Raw genomic sequence first — 20,901 nt, 5'->3', positions numbered from 1 at the left:
ACCCAGTGATGGTGGCCAGTCTGTTTCACGGAGATATCTAGTGCAGCTGGGCAGATGTAAGCCTTGGAATTTAATCTCAAAGCAAATGTTTGTGGCAAAGATTGAAACAAATCCTCTATTTACTTCTTCTGGCAAGAAATAAGGCTTGTTTTGGCATAATTTCTACTACATTGTTACACTATCATCAAGTACAATGTTTTCTGGCTTAAATATGTTGGTTTCTTTGGCCTCATAGTTATATATACACACATGTGTACGTACATATCTGTGGGTGTGTGTAAACATATTGCCATACAAAAAAAAAAAAGAATGTGAGTCTTGGATTCTTCCAACATAAAACAAATACCTTATTTTTTGCACCCAGACTAAAATTTAAACACAAAATCAGAACGCCAAATGAAATGCATTTTCCTTTGGTCCAAATGAACAGAGACAATTCTGCTTCTTTCTCAAAAAAAAGAAAAAAAAAAACTCTGCCTCATTTTCTGCCTATTAAAATTTTACTCATCCTTTAAGGCATTCATCTAGTGCCAGTTTTTCTACAAAGCCTTCCCCTTTCTCCCAAATCATCAATAATTACTTCTTTCCCTGTACTGTATCTAGTACAACACATCTTTCTTGCTACTGTGTATTTTAAGTTACAAATCTGTCATCCTCCTATAGAGTAAGCTGCTGAGGGAAGAGATCATTTCTTGTTTTTTCAACAGCATCTACTTATTTGCTCAACCACCATTTATTGAGGGTCACACCAGCACCCTGCACTCTGTCATGTACTTGGTGGGTTTTCAAAAAATGTATGTTGAATTGACATGAGCTGAAATGCGCATCTAGCATAAGAAGATGGGGCCAGAATGTCTTTTATACTAGGGACTTGTGCTTTGGGTCCTCAACGGCTTAATAAACAGGCAGACTGGCCTGGTAAAACTGGACTGGTTCCATTCTTCTGTTGCATCCACCGTCAGAGGAGTGAGCCAGTCAAGTGAGAAAGGAAGATGCTTTGAACCATGAGGCTTAATAGCTCAAGTAACAACCATTGCTTGGAAAAAAAAATCTTCATTTTGTTTTTCCATATCCTACCTCAGTAAACAAGGTATAATGTTTTGTGTACAGAATTCATATGTCTGGCCCACAGAGGACATTCAATAAAAAACTTTTTAACCCATTATTTGGGAAAACCTATGGATTTATGCTGAATTGCCAAAATAAGTAAGCAGGAACCCTGTTCAATGAAGGAAAAAGAAATGGCTGTGACATTTTTGAGTTAGAAATGTCAAGAACAGAGACAGATTTTTATGACAAACCTTAAAATAGTTGGAATAGGGGAAACTGGCAAGAGCAGCAGGGTCACAGTGGACACTTAGGAGCAAAAGGAAATATATATCCAGTTTTCTGCAGTGGGTATTTCCATTATATGGGCAATTTTGATCCTTTCCAAGAAATTGAAGAGAATAGAATTCTTAAACTATGTCACCACAATGGGGATGCTCATATCGTCAGAATATTTCCAGGGTACAGTTGTTTTTGCAAGTATGCTCAGCAATCTTGAAGAGCAGCATTGTTGGAGAAGGCTTAGGTTTTGTTTTTTTGCATTCATGCTAACACAGAAAGAGGAGACTTCATTGTTAAATTTCTCTAAGGAGGGTGGGTGGAGGAGATCACAAAACAAAAACATGACTTCAGAAAGAATACAACATTATTTTGTTCTCCTTCACATTGTATTGAGTAGCCACATCTGGAAAAGATAGTATTTTCTGCTCATTAAATTTTGTTGAACTTAACTAAGGGTTACAGTCAGTTAAAAGTGTCAACATTTGTTTCTCTCTAACATAAGTATCTTCTCCAAGCTTGACTCTGTTCAATCTGGTTAATCAGAATTTTTTAATTAAGAAAATAATTACAGAAGTAACAAAGACGACTCAATCAGTGTAGCTAAAAATAAATTTAACTCGCTCATCAATTCTCATCTCTGGAATGTGACTCGGCCTGTGGTAAAATGATGCCCTATTTCTTACCACCAATGGGCACTCATGCTTTTGGCACTCCTGAAGATTCTAAAAGCCTTTCAATGTTTTGATCTTATCAGTGATTAAATTTCCATTCCAGTGATCTCATATTTCCTGTCTGTGGGTTGTGTTAGAACCAAAATTCTCTATTAATCTGGGGGGAAAAAAGAAAGAAAAGAAAGGAAACTCACCGTGTACCAACCATTGGATTCAACCTGGGTCATGTCATAAGGCTAAGAAAGCACAGCGTGTGTGTGCTGAGGCTTCCTCTAGATGGCGCTCCAAGGCAAAGTTTCTCAGCTGATTTCCAGAAAAGGGGGAAAAAACCTTACCCACCTTCCTTGAAAGTGCTTCTTTTCTTCTAGCACAGGGAATACTGAGGTACACACCCCACCACAAAATAAATGTTTTTCCTAAAAGAGATAGCAACAAAACCAGTCTGTCGGAAAAGAGCATCTCCCATCAGGATGGGCCTGTTTTATGACTGCCACCTTGCATACCGTGCTGTTAAAGTGAATAATAGTGTTCTCCGTGTGACCTTAAATCTGTGATTGTGTATTTTTCCAAGCCTGTTGTCTCTGGGAATGGGGAAATGCATAGTTGTGTGTCACTGCTGAACAAATTTTGGCACCACGTACAACAGGACAAGCAAATTATAAATATATGCCCCAGCTTCCTAACCTTTAACCCTAAAATCACTTCATGGGTGGAAAATAAACTTATTGACTCAGCATTGTGTTTTGCAAAAGTATTCAGGTTCATGTGTAGGTAACAAAGCGGTTTTGTTCCTTTAGAAATTTAAAAAAAAAAAAGAACTACTCTGTAGGACAGGCAAATTGATATAAAATGATGAACATTTTGTTCACTGGGAACCCTGTTAATGACTTATTAATTTGTTCCATGCCTCTGGTCTGAAATTTTCACATTTATAAATTTGAAAGCTTCAATGTTATTCTTTGTTTTTAAAAAGATATTTAGATAGTTAAAATTTCCCAAATACTTTGAATTCCTCTGACAAATACAGTAGGTAGTGACAGTTATTATTTGTGGTTAAAATGAGGAAGAAAACCTGCAGATGAATGATCATCATATAAATTATCTTTACTAATAGAAGTTTATAGAACAAATATTCCATCATGCACATACATAATAAATAAATTATAACTATAAATACGTGATAAAAGATGAAGGACATATTTCTTATATTCACGATGTAGACTAGATATCGGAAATGACTCTGCTTTTGTTTGTATTCTGTAAAATAAAAGGCATGTAGTGGTGCTAAGGTTGCAGAGACATTTTTTTCGGTTTTATAAATGATGTATGAGCTCTGACAGATTTTCCAAGGGGAAAAAAAAAGATTTCTTTAAGAGTCAGTATTCTTTACTATCCCATAAATGTACTCATTAGCACTTTGGGCCATGCCCTGCATCCTGTAGGATATCAATAAAGATTAATTCAATGAGTGAATTTAGTTTAGGGTAATATTATTCAAGGAACCATGTTGCTCAGTGTCCAGTTAAAAAAAGCTATAAAACGGTGAACAACTATTATTGCTTGAAATCTTGTTCTTTCTTCATATCACACTAAGGTTCAGCTAGGGTTCATATAGAATATTATGATCTTGCAGAATTCACGGGATATGAAAAGAGAAGAGCACATGATCACATTAAAATTTATGGTGGTGCTGGCAGCGTGGCGCTGGTGGGGAATTGCAGTTAAACACTAATAATAACCAAGTATCACAGCAAACACATTGACACCCCCTGACATTTACTGGGGGCTTCTTAAATCTTAATGTGGAGGTAGCGTGTTTAAATCCATATTTGTGTTGTCAACAAGGTTATTTTCAGAGATAAGCCAAACCATTTTATTGATAATTCAAATTAGAAAGCAGAAGGGATGTTTAGGGAGAAAATCCATCCTATTCACCAGCTTGAGGCTGATGTTCTGTCCTCTGGCTGCAGTTTCCAGAAAAGTCCTTGATTTTTGAGGTAGAAAATTCCTTCTGGAAGATCTTAGAAGCACAGCTGAAACTCCTCCCTCCCTGTCCAAGAAATACAGAACCAATTGAAATTTTAAATAAAATATTTTTACTCAATAATCAGAATCCTAATCTCAACAGAAATCAAATTCCTTTGTAGACTGTAACACTGGAAGTTACAGAGAGATCTAGATGTTTTGTTCTGTAACTGACTGAAATAAATTAATAAACAGTAATCATATTTGTAATCATCAAACATCATTTTTACATTGTATTTCCTTATCAAAAAAGTAGTAACTTGTTATATTTACTTTAAAATAAATGTCAGCATTATTGTAATACTATAATAAAATCTACATGATAGAACAACCAACTCTTTAATCTTCATGCAAATGTAACCTACAAGATGGCAAATTTTTAATTTAGAAAAGGAGTAATTTTTAAATGTTTTTGCAGAACATCAGCACCAGACACAATAAATTAACTATGGGGCTAATCAATTTGAATACTGTGTTTAAATTACATTTAAGACTCCTGTCTTTTAATCATTTAAAAAAGGTTTCTATTTTTATTCTCTCTGACTGCATCTCAGAGCCCCAATTAGGCACTCCATACTTCCAGCTGACATTCCCTTTATCCACATTTATTTTATAAAAGCAAAAAGGCAAAGCTGCACATAATTAAGAACCTGGTGTGCTAATAACCAAACATACAATTGGGCAGAAGGATAATCCAATCCATTTCCTCTCACAGGAGAGTAACCTCCATAACTCACTTTAAGCGCTGCCATTCATGAGTTATGGGTCATTCCCTTTCTAGTGAAAATAAATTCTCCCGCACCATCAGCCAGAGCTGGGTATTTTTCTCAGGACATGTAAATTGTAAAAGTGTATGAACATAATCATGTCCGACGTTACAGGGAAAGTATAACCACTTGCTCACGGACATAGGCTTATACGTAAATGTATGTGGTTTCGAGGCTGGGGCTGCCTAGTTAGAATATAGGATTTTTGATTAAAGTGAATTTATTCTTGAGATTTTTATGATGTTGGTAAACTGCTTAATCTGTCGCTTTGTGTTTTATGACGCCAGCCAAATCCTCCAGGTCAGGGAGACCCAGCAGCAGAGCCATGGTCATTTATCACAGCCTCCATTTTCCATGGTGTATGATTTCCTAGTGGCACTTTCTTGGGACTGAAACCTGGCACCTAAGGGTGTTAAGTTGGGAGCTATAAAAAGTTTTAAATTTTCATGGGTCTCAAGTTTAGTTTTGGCTGAATTATGGCTAATAAAAATTTGAGCTTTGAAGAAGCCTCAAATTCTTGAAATTCACCAACCTGGGCTCTGTGGCACTTTGAGAGATCTGTCTTTCTACACAATTAATGTGCAGCAAGTGATCTGCTTCATTTTCTGTGGTCATAAACCATATGTTATATTATATGCAGTTCACTGGTAATTTATCAGAAATAAAATATAAATTATATTTCTAAACATGGACAAAACATACCGTCCTTGTCCTCAAAAAAAATCATAAAGCACAAATATTGTTAGGGTTGAAAGCTAAGTCCTTAAGAATCTGATATTTTTCTTTTGGTTCCTTTTAAAATGCATTATATGTGCTATATACATACAGCTATGTTTATTTATTATCTTTTGATGTAGAAACCTCCACTTTCTCAAGTCTTATTATTTAGTTGAAAATTTCCTTATACTATTTGTATATCTTTTTGTACATTTTATCAAAATAAGACAGCAGAAATATATTGAGCAAATTTTATTTGACCACATTAGGACTTCTTGAGAATGAAATAGTGTTGACAGATACCAGAGGTTTGCTTTGAAATACGCTAGCAAACAAAACAAAACAAACACACACTGCATGTGAAGAGACAGATGAAACAAGCCGCAAAACCTGGATTCCTGCTGAAGTTAGGCAATGACTGCATTGGGTTCATTATATTAATGGTATTCTATTTTTTGTATGTTTTTAACTCTCCAAAATAAAGAATTTGAAATTTATGCTAATAAACAGGTTAAAAATTAAGCCTTAGAAGTGGTTATAAATGTAATAGAATGTAATAATAAAGTTATATATAAAATTAATCCAATTTTTAAATGTATGCATCAAACATCTACGCAACATATGTAATTGTACTGGACTGTGTTGCCTTTCTGAGACTTACATACACAAGCACTTGCAACCGTAGTTGAGGCTAAAGGGTCAACATATTCCCAAAACATGACTAAGTTTTATGATTTGATAGTAAGTGCCTTCAGAAGCTTATGGTTGGGAAAGAAAGTCATTTATATATAGACTGTAAGGTTTTTCCAACTCTGAGCTTGGTAAGGAAAGGACCAGTTAGGCCTAAATCAATATTTAATTAATGCCAAATCAATATTTGGTTGCATTCATCTTGAAAAGAAAGATAAGCAAATTCAATCAAAACTATCCTGTTCCCATGGATAATTAGACAACCTGCAATTGGCTTGTTACATTGCATACTCTGGTAAAGGAGACATGTGAGTTTGTTGGTCCTAGATGGTGATTCCCTATCAGCTGGAAAGGTTCTGGTCTCTGGACCTCAAAATGGGGCTAAGGTGCCCCCTTTTCTCCTCAGCAGACCCATTTATCGGTAGACAAACTTTACTGTAAATGCCGAGGGAGTATGACCACTAAATCTAGATGCTATAGTTTGCTCAGTAGGGATTTTTTCCCCTCCATTGAAGTTTGTGGTTGCATACCTGTTCTTCCCCTTATGCTTTCATCACACACTGTCTCTGATTGACAAAGGTAAGATCCTTTTTTAAAAAGAAGGTATGCTGCAACATCCAGTAGTATAAATACTCATAAGCACTCCTAGTAAGCAATTGAAATCTGCTTCCACTCCAAAGCTTGAGATAGTCCTCTGCTCAATATTATTGCCTTGGAGCATATAAAACAGTTTGATACCCATTAGGCTGCCCCTAGGATCTATATGTTGAGTGGTTGCCATTCCATCACAAAGCAAATAAAATAGGGTCTCAAAAAGAAGCATACTGGGGTTGCTGTCCATGCACATGGAGCCCTAACATTGCCCTAACAATTCTCTGACCACCGTGATCCACCCATGAGTGGGATATGTGCTGAACTTGGGGGTGATTGAAGGCACCCTTCTTATAGAACCATCAGCCTCCATTAGGAGATGTAAGTTTCACAAGCAGACTCTTTATGTTAAGGATGACCCAGCAGAGCTGGACCAGCCATCAGCATTGCAAATTGGGCCTTTTTTTTTTTCTTAAGATGATATGAGCATCTTGTTTGTGGCATTTACAATGAAACCTTCAAAGAGCACTTTTTTGGCTGAAATAAATGTGATTTTAATAATGTACCAAACAAAGACCCCAGATAGTGACCCTGCAACACTCTACGTACCAGAAATTTTAAAATACCAGAAATTAAATGCTTCTTCTATAAATACTGCCTTTCTGTCCCAAGCTCATAAGGCCTTCAAATTCAAGCCATCTATAGATCAGCAAAGGCACGATGACACAGATTAGGAATATGGTGTGCAGACTCTTCTAGAGGAGGCACCTCCTTGAGAAACCATGTCTTTCCAACCCCTTGGAATTGTCTGAGCCGTACTTTTTCCTCTTCTTGTCCAAAAGAGTGAGAAAGATGAAGAAGAGGAAGAAAGACTCTCCAAAATCTATCATATTGTCCCTCAACCTTAGCCAATCCACCTAGGGCTCTGCTGCAGTGCCTGGACATCAGAATCCATGGTGGAGCATATGGAGCCTACTGTCTTCAGCTTTAGGGTGTCTGCAACCATTAGGAATTTCTAGTATATCATTAGATTCCCTCTGTCTTAGTTTGCCATCTGCTACATCTCAGAATCAACAGGATGAACTCATCAGGAAATCCCTTATCATTCAATACTTCCGATAGTTGGGTTCAAAAAGAAAGGTGAGAGCAGAATTTCTGGCATCATTTTCTCAGATTGCTGAGCCAGGACTGCACACATGGCAAGGGTGTGCAGTCCATGGTGCACCTCCTCCAGAAACCAAGCAGGAGGAGCTGGACATTCCTACCAGTTCTGTCTTCCACAAAGCACAACCAATGTTATGACAGCTTCTCTTTAGAAAACAGTGCTCTGTGGCACTGCTCTGCTGGCTCGAAGGGTAACCAGATTCTATGTGCAGCAAGGGGCGGCTGTCTTCTTCACTGCCCTGTTCCTAGTGCCAGGAAATCAGTAAATAATAAATATTTGTTCAATGAATGAATGGACACTTTTTAGAATATCACTATTTCATTTCAAGCTGGGACAGTTTGATGAAGTGTGGGCTAATTCTTGAAACAAAAAAGAATGTACAAATATACATACACGTGTATAAATATAGATGTTCTTATAAACAAATGTTCTTTATGGAAATTTTAGACACAAAGGAAAAAATTTAAGCCAACTGTAATTCCACTACTGATAATATCTTGATATACATCTTAACAGTCTTTTTCCTATACATATATTTAAACATTTTATAAAGTTGAGATATTACAAACTATTGTATCTTTCTTTTCTCTCCAAACCTCACTTATAAAGCACTGTATATTATCAAGCACATATTGATGTGACAGAGCCATATTTAAACTAAAAATATCCAATGGCTCTGCAATATCAGTCTCTTCCTACTCAAGAATAACGTCCTTCGTGAAATAAAGCACACACCAAGGGATTCTTTACAGCCCTATTATCTAACACTGTATCATCACAATAGGATTTAGAAGCTGTGCAACTGAACCCACACCTCGACTTAGGGGCTGTGTAGCACAGTAAGTAAGAACACAGACTGGGGAGCCAGGCTACCTGGGCTTTTATCCCACCTCTCTTACTTTGTAGTCTTGTAACCTGGTGCCTCAATGTTTTCATCTACAAAATGGGAAGATAAGAACAGTTACCTGTCTCAGAGAGTTCTTGTAAGGATTAAATGAGCTAATGAATGTGAAGTATTTAGGAAAATGCCTGGCATATACTAAGCGCTATAAAAGTTAACTGTTGTTGACATTATCCCAGGCCTCTTCTCAAATCTACCCAGTGCTCAATATATAATAGGCACTTAATGACACTTCTTAAATTAGTAAACTGTCTATAGCACCATCTAGTGTTGATATTATGGGTGTTTTTACACCTGTTTGGATTCAACAGAGTCACAAAGTAACAGTCATTTTTCTCTGGCTATGATATTCCCCCATTCACTGGTATCATACAGGATCAACATTAAAATGAGAGTACATCCTGGCTGATTTAAATTTTACATTGGCTAATGATAGAAATTACTGGGTAGTCCAGGAGACCCTGAGAATCAATCTTACTGGCTTGGGTCTTTTGGAGTTGTAGTTATTATATGCCGTAGTGGCTGGGGGTAGGCTTATCCCAGTATACATTTCAGCCCAATGAAGGAATATCATTGGAGGCCTGCTCAGAGGGCAGGTGAAAGGCTTTGCTGGAGGGGGTGACATGGGAAATAGGTTTATATGCCCTGGCTGACTCTTTACTTAGATATATTGTATTTACTGCTTATTATTTCGATACGAACTGTGAGGGAATACAGGTGAGAAGATATGTTAACATTAAAGCTCAATAAAACCCATAATGATTGGGTCAGGAGCAGAAAAATATAATTTTATTTGAAAATAAAAGAATAAACCAGAGTCAAGAATGGGGTAAATGCATTAAAATATACTTCCTGCCGCCTCTCTGTTTTCTTTTGAAAGTATATTGTCTTCAGCAGGCAGTTGACTTTTTCTACTCAATATCAGTACGTGCAGGCCTGAATGGATAGCCCTGGGAGGAAGATGGATGAGGGCGGGGGAGGGGCAAAAGGACACTTAGTGGCAGGTGGGCATTTTTCAGGCCTGATGACTCCCAGAAACCATTTACCAGGCAGCTTTAAATCACAGTCAAGAGATAGGTGCTGCTTCAGTAACTCAGGTATCACCGTCGGGAGAGGTAAATATGTTTTGTGTGACTGTGTGTGGGTGCTGTACTTCAGGTATTCTCTACTCTGAGGATCTAGAGATAGGCTCCATAGTCTTTGATATTATAAAATCATAGAAAATGTTCTAGGAAGAGAGTCTAGGGCTCTGTTATGTTCTTAAAAGTATCCATGATACCAGTAGTTTAAGACCAAGATGCTAGATTTCTGGGCAGAGCAGGGGACAGGGACTGTGTGGAACATTTTAGCAAAATATGTTCCATCTTATTATAAAATGGGTGATAACTGATGGTTTAAAAATGGCTGGGGATTTTTATCTCAAATCTATTAGATGGCATTTGATTTTAACTACTGATTAAATTTCTAGTCAAATTACCTTATTTTAACATTATCTCTAATCTTACTGCTCTGATTCATCAGCTAATTCTAGTCAATAGCGTTTCCATGGGCAAAGTCTCTCTAAATTTTAGCACAATATCATTGCACAACACTTATTTCTGGAGTATCATAGGTAATTATTTCATACTTGATAGACTTTTCAAGTTTTACCTAGTATTAGCAAGACCAAACCCAACATTTTGAGTTTTAAGATGATAGAGATGACAACAAAATACATTTATCCCCCCTCCCCTTCTCAAAAATCATCCTCAAATAATACGGAGAGAAAGAAATGTACACAAATCCTGCCTTGCATGGACTCATAACACATGAAGGCAGAAAGTGAAGGGAGGATAGTTCATAACTTAGCAGAGAAGAGAAACCCAAGTGTCTTCAGAGGTGAGGGTGTGGAGGAAGGGGTACCCATAAGAAATAATGCTACCCCCAGCACCTAACGAGACTCAGGAACTGGAGGCCTCAGATACCATGAAAATGAGGTGATGTGGAATGAGGGAGTGATGGAAACAGTGAGTGCCTAAGCCTCCATCCCCTCTCTGTAGCTGGAGGGCTACTTTTCCCCCTGCCTCTGCCATAACCAGAGTATTTGCCAGAAAAACTGAATCCCAGAGTTGAGTACACAACCAAAAGCAAAGTTAGGATGAGGTGCACACTCAAAATAAGAGGATTAAGTGAAAGCCTACATCCTCACAGGTGGACAGCTACAGTTCTCTTTTCTCAGGATGCCAACACACGTGTTTACACCATTCCCAGGCAACAGATTGGAAAGTCCAGAGAAAATGAGTTTAGATGTTGACATTTGGGCATCTCCAGCAAAAGACCAGCTGGCCACACAGTCACCCCGTGGTAAGACACAGCAATCTCCAGGCACCACCCACATACACTGGTGCACAGTGAGCTTTGTGATGCTTTACTCTTAAGAATGAATAGACCACCAAAGGTTACCAGACACTTGAGAGAAACCACCAAACACAGAGAAAAGAAGGAGTTCAGAGCAAAAAGGCAATATGGGGAAAAGAAGAAATTTTCAGAAGAATTATAATCAATATCTTCAGAAAGACAAGAAAAGATCATGCATCCATGGGAGAAGAATAGCATGCTATTATAAGACAAGGAGCAGCAAACAAGAAAATTTTTATAAACTAAACATATTATTATGCCTGGAAAGTAAGAGGAAAGACCTATATAGGAAACAGAAAAGGGGCAATAAGAAAATCAGTACCAGAAGTCCAGTATCCAACTAATTGGAGTTTCATTCAAATAGGGCAGAAAAAAACTGCTGAAGAGAAAATTATTTTAAAAAAAAAGAAAAGAAAAAAAGATTAGTAAATTTCTTCATTGTGCTGAAGAAATTGATTCTCCAGATTAGGCTTAACACAAATTGAACGGGGAAAAAAGTTCCAACCCAAAGCATATCTCTGTGAAATTGCTGAACACCAGAAATAAAGAGGAAATTCTAAAAGAAAGAAAATCAAGTAACATTCAAAGTATTAGGATTGAGAATGGTATGTTCTTCTCGAAAGCAACTTTGGAAGCTAGAACACAATAGAGCAGGCCTTCAAAATTCTGAGTGAAAATGTTTCAGCCTAGAATTGTGAGGCACACTGAGTATGAGAATAGAATAAAGATGTTTTTTCAGTCATGCAAAGCCTCGAAAACAACCAACTCCTCCAGTGTTTAAAAACAGTAAGGCCTTTTCTCATGAAGCCCCTGCAGATGTGCTCCTGTAAAATGAGGGAGTAAATGAGGAAAAAGAAAGGCATGGGCTGCATGAGGTGGGGAACCAGACACAGGAGGGGAAGGAGGAACCCCCTGAATGACGGTGGAGGAAGCTCCGAGGGCTGCTGGCAGCAGAGGAGAGAATCCAGACCAGACCCCAGGGTCAGGCTGCAGGAAGGAGTCCCCAGGACAGGAAGGATCTAGAAACAAGCTGTGACCGTTCTGACCCACTTCAAAATTGCTTTGAGAAGCATTTTGCAGAATTGTGTAGGGTGTGAGAAGACTTAGATGTTTCACAGAAATCCTAACTCCAGGAAACAAGAAAATGTACATTATTAAGGAAACAATCATTGTATACTGGTTGGCTCAGCGGTGAATGATATTTATAGGATGGTAATATAGGAAAGCTCTGTGGATCACATTGGGAGTGTGAGGGGAGGGTGACCATAAACTCACCCGCTGCTAGACGTCGCCAGTGTTCAAGAGCAGATTCTGGTGAAAGGATGCTAGGAGCTTGCTCCCTTCTGCTATGCACTAGCTGGGAGACCCTGGGCATATGACTTAGCCTCTCTGTGACTCAGTTTTCTCATCTATAACTGGGGACAGTAATAGTTTCTACCTAACAGGACTGTTATGAGAACTCCATAAGTTAAATGGCTGTAAAGCTCTTAGAACAATGTATGGTATGTAGAAAGGACAATATGAGTACTTGGTGAATAACCAAGTGCTAATAATATGTGCATGCTATATAGAAATATAGTGGGGGGCTGGGCGTAGTGGCTCACGCCTGTAATCCCAGCACTTTGGGAGGCCGAGGCAGGTGGATCACAAGGACAGTAGATCGAGACCATCCTGGCTAACACGGTGAAACCCCATCTCTACTAAAAATACAAAAAATTAGCTGGGCGTGGTGGCAGGCACCTGTAGTCCCAGCTACTCAGGAGGCTGAGGCAGGAGAATGGCATGAACCTGGGAAGCGGAGCTTGCAGTTAGCCAAGATCGCGCCACTGCACTCCAGCCTGGGCGACAGAGAGAGACTCTGTCTCAAAACAAAAAAAAAAGAATAAAGAAAAGAAATATGGTGGGAAAACTACGAATTTAGGTGAAAAAGAAAATAGAAAGTAGTTGCCTTCAGGAATCAAGAAAGGAGAATAATGAGGGACTACTGATTTTTAGTTCTAAGTCTCAGTATAATTTGAATTTTTTTAGTTACTGCAGGTAATAATTTAAGTAAAATAAAATTAACTTAGAAAAACTAACAGCCAACTGCAGATTTTAAAATGAAGGGCGTATACAAGCTTTTTTGTTTGTTTGTTTGTTTGAGATGGAGTCTCGCTCTGTTGCTCAGACTGGAGTGCAGTGGTGCCATATAGGCTCACTGCAACCTCTGTCTCCCGGTTCAAGCGATTCTCTTGCCTCAGCCTCACGAATAGCTGGGATTACAGGCGCGTGCCACCAAGCGAGGCTAATTTTTGTATTTTCAGTAAAGATGGGGTTTTGCCATGTTCATCAGGCTGGTCTCGAATTCCTGACCTCAGGTGATCTACCCACCTCGGCCTCCCAAAGTGCTGGGATTACAATTTTGAGCCACTGCGCCTGGCCGGCATATGCAAGCTTTGACATGGACTATTTCATACTCCCAATTTATTAACATTCCCATTTGCTATACAAATGAAGTTATATGTATTTCTAAATGTAGCAGTGGACCCAAGTCTATTTATTAAAATAAAATTGTCAGCCAGGCGTGGAGGCTCACACCTATAATCCCAGCATTTTGAGAGGCCGAGATGGGTGGATCACCTGATGTCAGGAGTTCGAGACCAGCCTCACTAATATGGTGAAACCCCATCTCTACTAAAAATGCAAAAATTAGCTGGGCGTGGTGGTGGGTGCCTGTAATCCCAGCTACTGGGGAAGCTGAGGCAGGAGAATCACTTGAACCCAGGAGGCAGAGGTTGCAGTAAGCCGAGATGGTGCCATTGCACTCCAGCCTGGGTGATAGAACAAGACTGTCTCCTAAAAAAAAAAAAAAAATTGTCAACACAGGAACCTGTTATTCAGTTATTTCTGCAACACAAACATAACCAATTTAAAAACAAAATTTTCATTTTACTAAGAGAAGTGTCTTACAGGTGTGGGCCAGTGATCCTAGATTTGGTGGAAAAAAACACATGAAAAGTGAAGCAATTTGTACCCTAATCCTCCCCCTCCTCCCACTCTCTGATAAAGATTTTAATAAGTAATGAAATGGGAGACTTACAAAGTAAAAGAGGGGGAGATATAAAGGCCTTCGATCAAGAAAATGCATAGACCTGCATTCCCAGAGGTCCACTTCCTCTTCTAAACTAATGAAAGGGCCAGCAGCAACCCAAGAAGCATTGCTGCTCTTGGTTACATAATTATGTCAGCCTGCTTCTAAAAGAAATCACATCACAGCTGTGCATTTCACCAGCAAGCTACCACAAGATAAGAAAAAAAGAATTCCCAGTAATGGATACCCCACTCAATCCTCAGTCTGGGTTGACAATCCTCTGACAAATTCTGGTGTCCATGACACGCACTGCCTTATTATCTGTATGAATTTCATCTGTCTACCAACCTAATATGAATTAGGGTATTTACAAGATAACCTCTAGGATGTCATTGTATAACAATTTGAGTATGTTAAAGTGTCTCCTTTTAATGTTAAAAAAAAAAAAAAAAAAAAGAAGGGTTGTGTTCTCCTTCTGCCTGCTCTCATTTGGGTGGGATCTGGCAGGTGTAGTGTTCACTTTGAAATTCACTGCCCCTTCCTATTCCCCAACCTCCAACCTCCAAACCCTATGCTCATCATTAAAATGTATAATAACAAAACACATTTTGCCCTGGGCCTTTGCCAAACTGTCACTGTCTCTGGATAGTCCAGCCTTCTCTCTAAAAAGGGAACAAAATAGTCTGAACTATGTCCCAGTGTGGCAGCGTGGGCTGCTGTGACAGCAAGCTAATTCATCACTGTGGGGACCTTAGGCTGTGCAACTGACCACCCAACTTACTGTTGTCTGAGGGAGTGGCAGTTAATCATCTCCTTAAATGATGTGGGTATGAAAACAGAGTTGATTGTTGCTCAGCACCTAACCTTATCCATCCTCCGTACCCCAGTAGTGACTGTTGCCATTTTCCCCTTCTTCCCAGACTGCTGGGTTTCAAGACATTCTGACTGAGGTGGAAATTTTAGCGGTGATTGTGGGATGCCTGTGTCATGACCTCGACCACAGGGGAACCAACAATGCCTTCCAAGCTAAGTAAGTGTTCTAAACTGTTGTTATTTTAATGCATTTGCCTTTCTGTTCAGAGCCAAAGGTGACGAATGCTAAAGAGTAAAGCATTAATTTCTGGCATCCGAGGCCAAGGCCATGCAGGCTTGGGCGTGCATGTCATGGGGCCCATCCATCTTTATAATTCCCTATTCTTCTTTTAATTGCAGATTTGCCCTTCATGTCATGCTTGTTGATTTGGTCGGTCTCTGTTGACCTTACTCAGATAACAAAGCTTGGATTTTAAAGGGTCTACTTTTTTCCTCCCAGAATATTTGCCTTTATGGCGTTATAAGCTTCTTGGACTTGCTACTCTCAAACTCTGGTGTGAGACTGTTAAAATAAAAGCAGTCTTAGGAAATTTGATGAAGCAAAATATAGTTTTCCTTCTCCAATAGAGTCTCTTCCAGGATTCTTTTGATGTTGGGTATTGTATAAACTATAGTGAAATAAAGCCACGTTCAAGGAATATAGTTTTTGCTCCTCCCATTCCCTACTCCCATAGAAAGGTGGAAGAAACAAAGGAATTACAGAAATACAGGGATGTCTGGGCAACTATTTGCCACACACATGATGTGTATAGATAGAATAATCTGTCCCTAAGCAGGTTTTCCTGGTCAAGATAGCTGTTGCTTTGTGGCTCATACTGTGGCCAAGGCCACAGAACTTATGGGTGCTAGAAATAAGACCAAAACCCAGGTCTCCTGACTTGTATATTGAGAGTCTGCCGTTAATGTTTCTTTCACTGTCTGCCTGCAAACAAAAGACAGAGGCTTTCAGAGGCTGGAGAGAAAAGTTTTGGGGTAGGGAAAGTAGAGAAGGCTTCAACGAAGAGGTAAGATTAACTTCAGATGACTGATTTCACAGCCTCTAGAACAAGTCAGCCTCTATTATCTGAAACTTTCACAGTCTGCTCTTTGTCAACAGGTTCTTTTCAGCTCATCATTCTCTTTTTTCCTCCAAACATCTACCCACTAAGACTTCAGGAGTCTTGGACTCTTGTATTTACTCCTGATCTAGCAGATGAATTTCAATTTTGTGCCCTCTGTCCAATCTGTATCCTATAGCCCATCACTTCAGTGCTCTCTTCTCAATATCCTATCATTTCCTGACCAAGTCTCTGTGACATCCACTCGGCAGAAACTCAGTCCTGGTTCAATCTAACAATTCAGTCTCTTGCTACTCTGCCTAGACTTATAAAAGCTTTAGGAGAAAATGTCACAGTTGTGAGAGTTAGAGACATACCAAATATATATTCCTCCCACTTGGCTGGACGCTAGAACTCGCTGCCAGTCTTTCTGTGTCCCTAGCCAGCCCCATTCCCCATTGCTCTTAGCAGTTTCATATACCAAACTTGTGTCTTCCAAAACCACCTCCTGCTCCCCTGCCTCCCCCGCACCACTCAGCAGATCACCTTGCCTCCTACTTCACGGAGAAAATTGAGGTCATCAATCGAGAATTCTCTCAATTTCCTCCCCTGCCACCTACAAACTTATCTATCCATCCCCATCCTTCCCTCCTTCCCTCCTATCTCGGTAAGAGGGCTGTCCTTCCCTCGTCCGAGGCTAATCCCTCCACCTCTGCCGTGGACCCTTCCTTGCTTCTCCTCTGGGACTTTGTGCCATCAATCTTCCTCTCCCTCCTGTATCTGCTGTCCCTTTCTGCTGGCTGTCTGCATCCTATTAATAGAAACAGTTCCCCCGCATCTTGAAAAAAGCCTACCCTAATCCCCACTTCACTCTCCAGCTTCAGTTCTATTTCCTTCTTCCCTTCCCAGTCAAGCTTCATGGAAAGCTGTCTGGGTTCACTTCCTTCCCTTCTCCCAACCCCTGTCCTCCCACATGGCTTCCGGTTCCACTCATTGGTGAAACCACCTCAGGAATGACACCCGTGGCCCCCTTTTCTCAAAGCTGTCGGACCTTTTCGTTGTCCTTCTTTCATAATACCTCTTGCCATGAGATATACTTTGTCGCTCCCTCCTTCCTGAAACTCTCTCTTCCTTTATCTCACAGACAAAGGGTTTTCATCCACCTGTACAGCCTTGAATCTCCGTTGGTTTCAGGCCTCTGTCCCTCTGCCCCAGCCTTCACTGATGATGCCCTCCCCCTTCCTCCCTCACTCTTCACGATCCTTCAGGCAGGGCCACCAGCCATCTGCTGATGAGCCCTGAATACATTTCTTTGAACCATAATTCCCAGCTTATCTCCAGGCACTTATTCCATTGCTTGAGGAAGACCTCCTCTTCAAAGTCCTACAGTCCCCTCAACCTCAGTCTTTCCCTCCATGCCTCTTTCTTGTATTCTCTACCCCAAGGAATGGCCCCACCAAAAATGCGCCAGTCACCCAGCCTACCCTGCAGCTCCCCTCAAAGCCAGTGCCTCCTCTGCATGCTTACAGCAAGGACTGCTTCTTGGCATGACTCCTGGTTTGCTACAACGAACAGCACGACTCTCCTCCCGAGGCTGCTTGGCACTCCAGAATAATCTTTCTAATTCACAAAGCTGACCAGGTCACTCCCCTGCTTAAAAGCCATCCACATCTCCTGTGGCTTTTAGAATAGTGTTCCAGTTCCTTAGCTTAGCCCCTTCGGGCCCTTTTCATTTGGACTCCTGCCCATTTCCCTGGCCCAGTGCCCACTCGCCCCAGCTCACCCTACTCATGCATCTATGTTCCAGACACAGAGACTCCAAGAAGCACTGGTGGGGTCCTGCTCAGTCACATCTCTCTGCTGCCCAATATGCTGTTTCCCCTGCCTGGCATGCCCTTCTCTCCTTCTTTCCCCAAAACTCCTCTGAAAGCATCACCTTCGTGTTTCTATCCACCCTAATGTACCCCCATGGTCAATTTCCTATGCCCTGGTTGTGCCTTTTCCAAAGTGTGCACTTCATGCCATTTTAATTGCTGACTTGCAGATGTGTCTTGCCTTCTTATTTGGCATGTGCAACAGTGCATGGACAGTACTTGGGGGAGCATAATAAACAATAAATGTTTGGTGAATGAACAAACAAAGGATAACTGCATGAGTGGATGACATATCTTTAACTACAGCACTTTAACAAAGTTTCCTGATTTCTTTAATAGATGCAACCTCTTATAAATTATTATAAAACATTGCTTGTTTGTTTTTAACTTTTATTTTAGGTTTGGGGGTACATGTGAAGGTTTGTTACATAGGTAACCATGTGTAACGGGGGTTTGTTAAATATATATTATTTCATTACCCAGGTATTAAGCCCAGTACCTGATAGTTACCTTTTCTGCTCTTCTCCCTCCTGCCTCAAACAGACCCCAGTATCTATTGTTTCCTTCTTTGTGTTCATAAGTTCTCATCATTTAGCTCCCACTTGTAATTGAGAACATGTAGCATTTGGTTTTCTGTTCCTGCATTAGTTTGCTAAGGATAATAGCCTTCAGTTCTGTCCATGTTCCTGCAAAAGACATGACCTCATTCTTTTTTATGGGTGCATAGTGTTCCATGGTATATATATACCACATTTTTAAAAATTCAATCTGTCATTGATGGGCATTTAGGATTCCATGTCTTTGCTATTGTGAATAGTGCTGCAATGAAACATTGTTTTATACATTGTCTTGATGCTGCACTAAACAGCTGGAGCCCATTGTGTACGTTGTGTATGCTTTCATTGTAGGGTCCGATTGCTCCTTGTTTGGAGTTCTTGTGTCTGCACTGCATTACTTTTTTAGGATTCCTCTCTCCCCCAGGCCAATGGTATCATCATCACTGTATCTCCCTCTAGCATGCTCTCTCCAGCCCCCTACCACTCTACCACTTATGCAGAAAGATGGGATAACTGTGTTAGAATTGTGTCTGTAAAACAAGAGTCAGAGCCTTTTGAGTCCTTTCAAGAGTGAAGTGCCCAATACTTATACTCAGATACCAATGGCCCCTCCCCAGAGAGAGAGCTGGTGTATGGCACTGACAGAGGCTGCTCTTCTTGCTAGTTGATCCCTCAGCTGTTGGGACCAACAGTGCACACCTAATCAAAGCTGGACCGATCGGATTTTATCTCACAGGAATTTGGAGTTGGATTACCGTGATATTAAGACAGTTAGCTGCAGGGATCCAAGCTGCAGGCTCATGCAGTTTTGCGAGCTGAGGCTGCCATTTGGGAAAAGCTATGATGACCACATACCAAGCGGATGAAAAAACAAGAAAACCAGTCTACAAAGAGGAGAGAAGGATGGAGCTGATATTCAAAGAGAAGCAGAACGGAGAGACTGTGTAACCTGAGAGAAAGACAGAAAAAAGACAGGCTTGATCCCTGGCTCTCTCCATCCTTGTTCCTATTTCTAGGAGACCCAGCCATGCTTGTGATAATTGGGCTACTTCAGAGTTCCTGGTATCATTCAATCAGCCTTCCTTTTAGTGAAGCTGGTTGTACTCCACTTCTGTTCTTTGCAACTAACACTTCCTGAGACAATGAGAAGAACTGCAGTTTATTTATTGTTTACTGTGTCTTAAGCCCTTACCAACATCAACTCTTTAGAGTTGATATTCTTGTCTCCATTTTACAGGAGGAACTGAGCCTCAGGAAGGTAAGTAAACTTGCCCAAATCCATTCATGTGGTAGACTGGAGCCTGGACCAGGGCTGTCTGTTTTCAGAAGCCATTCTTTAACCACTGTATCACACTCTGGTCCATGACTTTGTGACATCTATTTTGAGTTGTTGAGCTTCCAGTTTATTGGCTGCCTTTCCAGATATGTGAGCTCTTGAACTAAAATATATTTTGACATCCAACAGTTCAAAGACATGAAGCCATAAAAATTATAAAACCAAACTAAACCTTACTAGTCATGTTTTACACTACCTCAATTTTACAAAAAAAAACCCAAAAACCGAGGTCCCCAAATCTCAGGTTGCTTGTATAAGACTGAACAACATTCACACATATGAGGTAGGTATTGAGTCACTAGTACTAGATTTCAGAGAGTTTTTTTGCATCCTCACATCACATGATCAAATCTGCCTATTCCAAGGTAGTGTGATGCGTTTTTCTCAAGACAATTAACTTTGTACGCAGTTTATCAGCTCATGGGATGTCAGGGGCACTGCACCTACCTTATGGAGTCATTTTTGCACTTAGGACACTTAATGCCACCATTACCCAACCTCCGTTAAGATTTCCCTTGACGATGAATGCTGAAAGAGGCTTTTTAGCATCATGGTCAAGGAACTACCTTTTTATTGATTAGAATGAGATTTATTCAGTGAGTGTGCCATTGTTGAGAAAATCCCTTGCAAGAAACCTATCTTCTTTTCTTGTTTTTTATTTCCCAGTAAGTGAGTATTTTCTATATTCAAGATGCTGTGCTAGGAATTGTGGGAGAAATAAAGAGATATAGCAAACATCCCTTCTCTTAAAGTGCTCCCAGTCTAATTCTAGTCTTTGAAGTGATTTGAAAATGGGATTTAAATGCACCAATTATTATGCAGCAAAGTATATGCTACCTTTTTTTCATATATAAGGCTATAAAAAAAAGGAGACATTTAGCAAGGGACAAATTACTATATA

At 40.0% G+C, this 20,901-nt stretch overlaps 1 protein-coding gene across 1 annotated transcript in view; it reads left to right on the top strand.

Annotated features, from left to right (window-relative positions):
- Positions 1–20,901, top strand: part of PDE11A (phosphodiesterase 11A) — a 429,725-nt gene that overhangs the window by 326,441 nt on the left and 82,383 nt on the right. Inside the window, exon 13 of the mRNA XM_009443807.4 lies at positions 15,244–15,353. Coding sequence (XP_009442082.1) covers positions 15,244–15,353 — 110 coding nt within the window. The remainder of the gene's footprint in view (positions 1–15,243; positions 15,354–20,901) is intronic.

The sequence above is a fragment of the Pan troglodytes genome, chromosome 13 (assembly GCF_028858775.2).
Source record: "Pan troglodytes isolate AG18354 chromosome 13, NHGRI_mPanTro3-v2.0_pri, whole genome shotgun sequence".
Lineage (NCBI taxonomy): Eukaryota > Metazoa > Chordata > Mammalia > Primates > Hominidae > Pan > Pan troglodytes.
The sequence above is the reverse complement of the archived record's forward strand: the minus strand, read 5'-3'. Positions and strand labels throughout refer to the sequence as shown.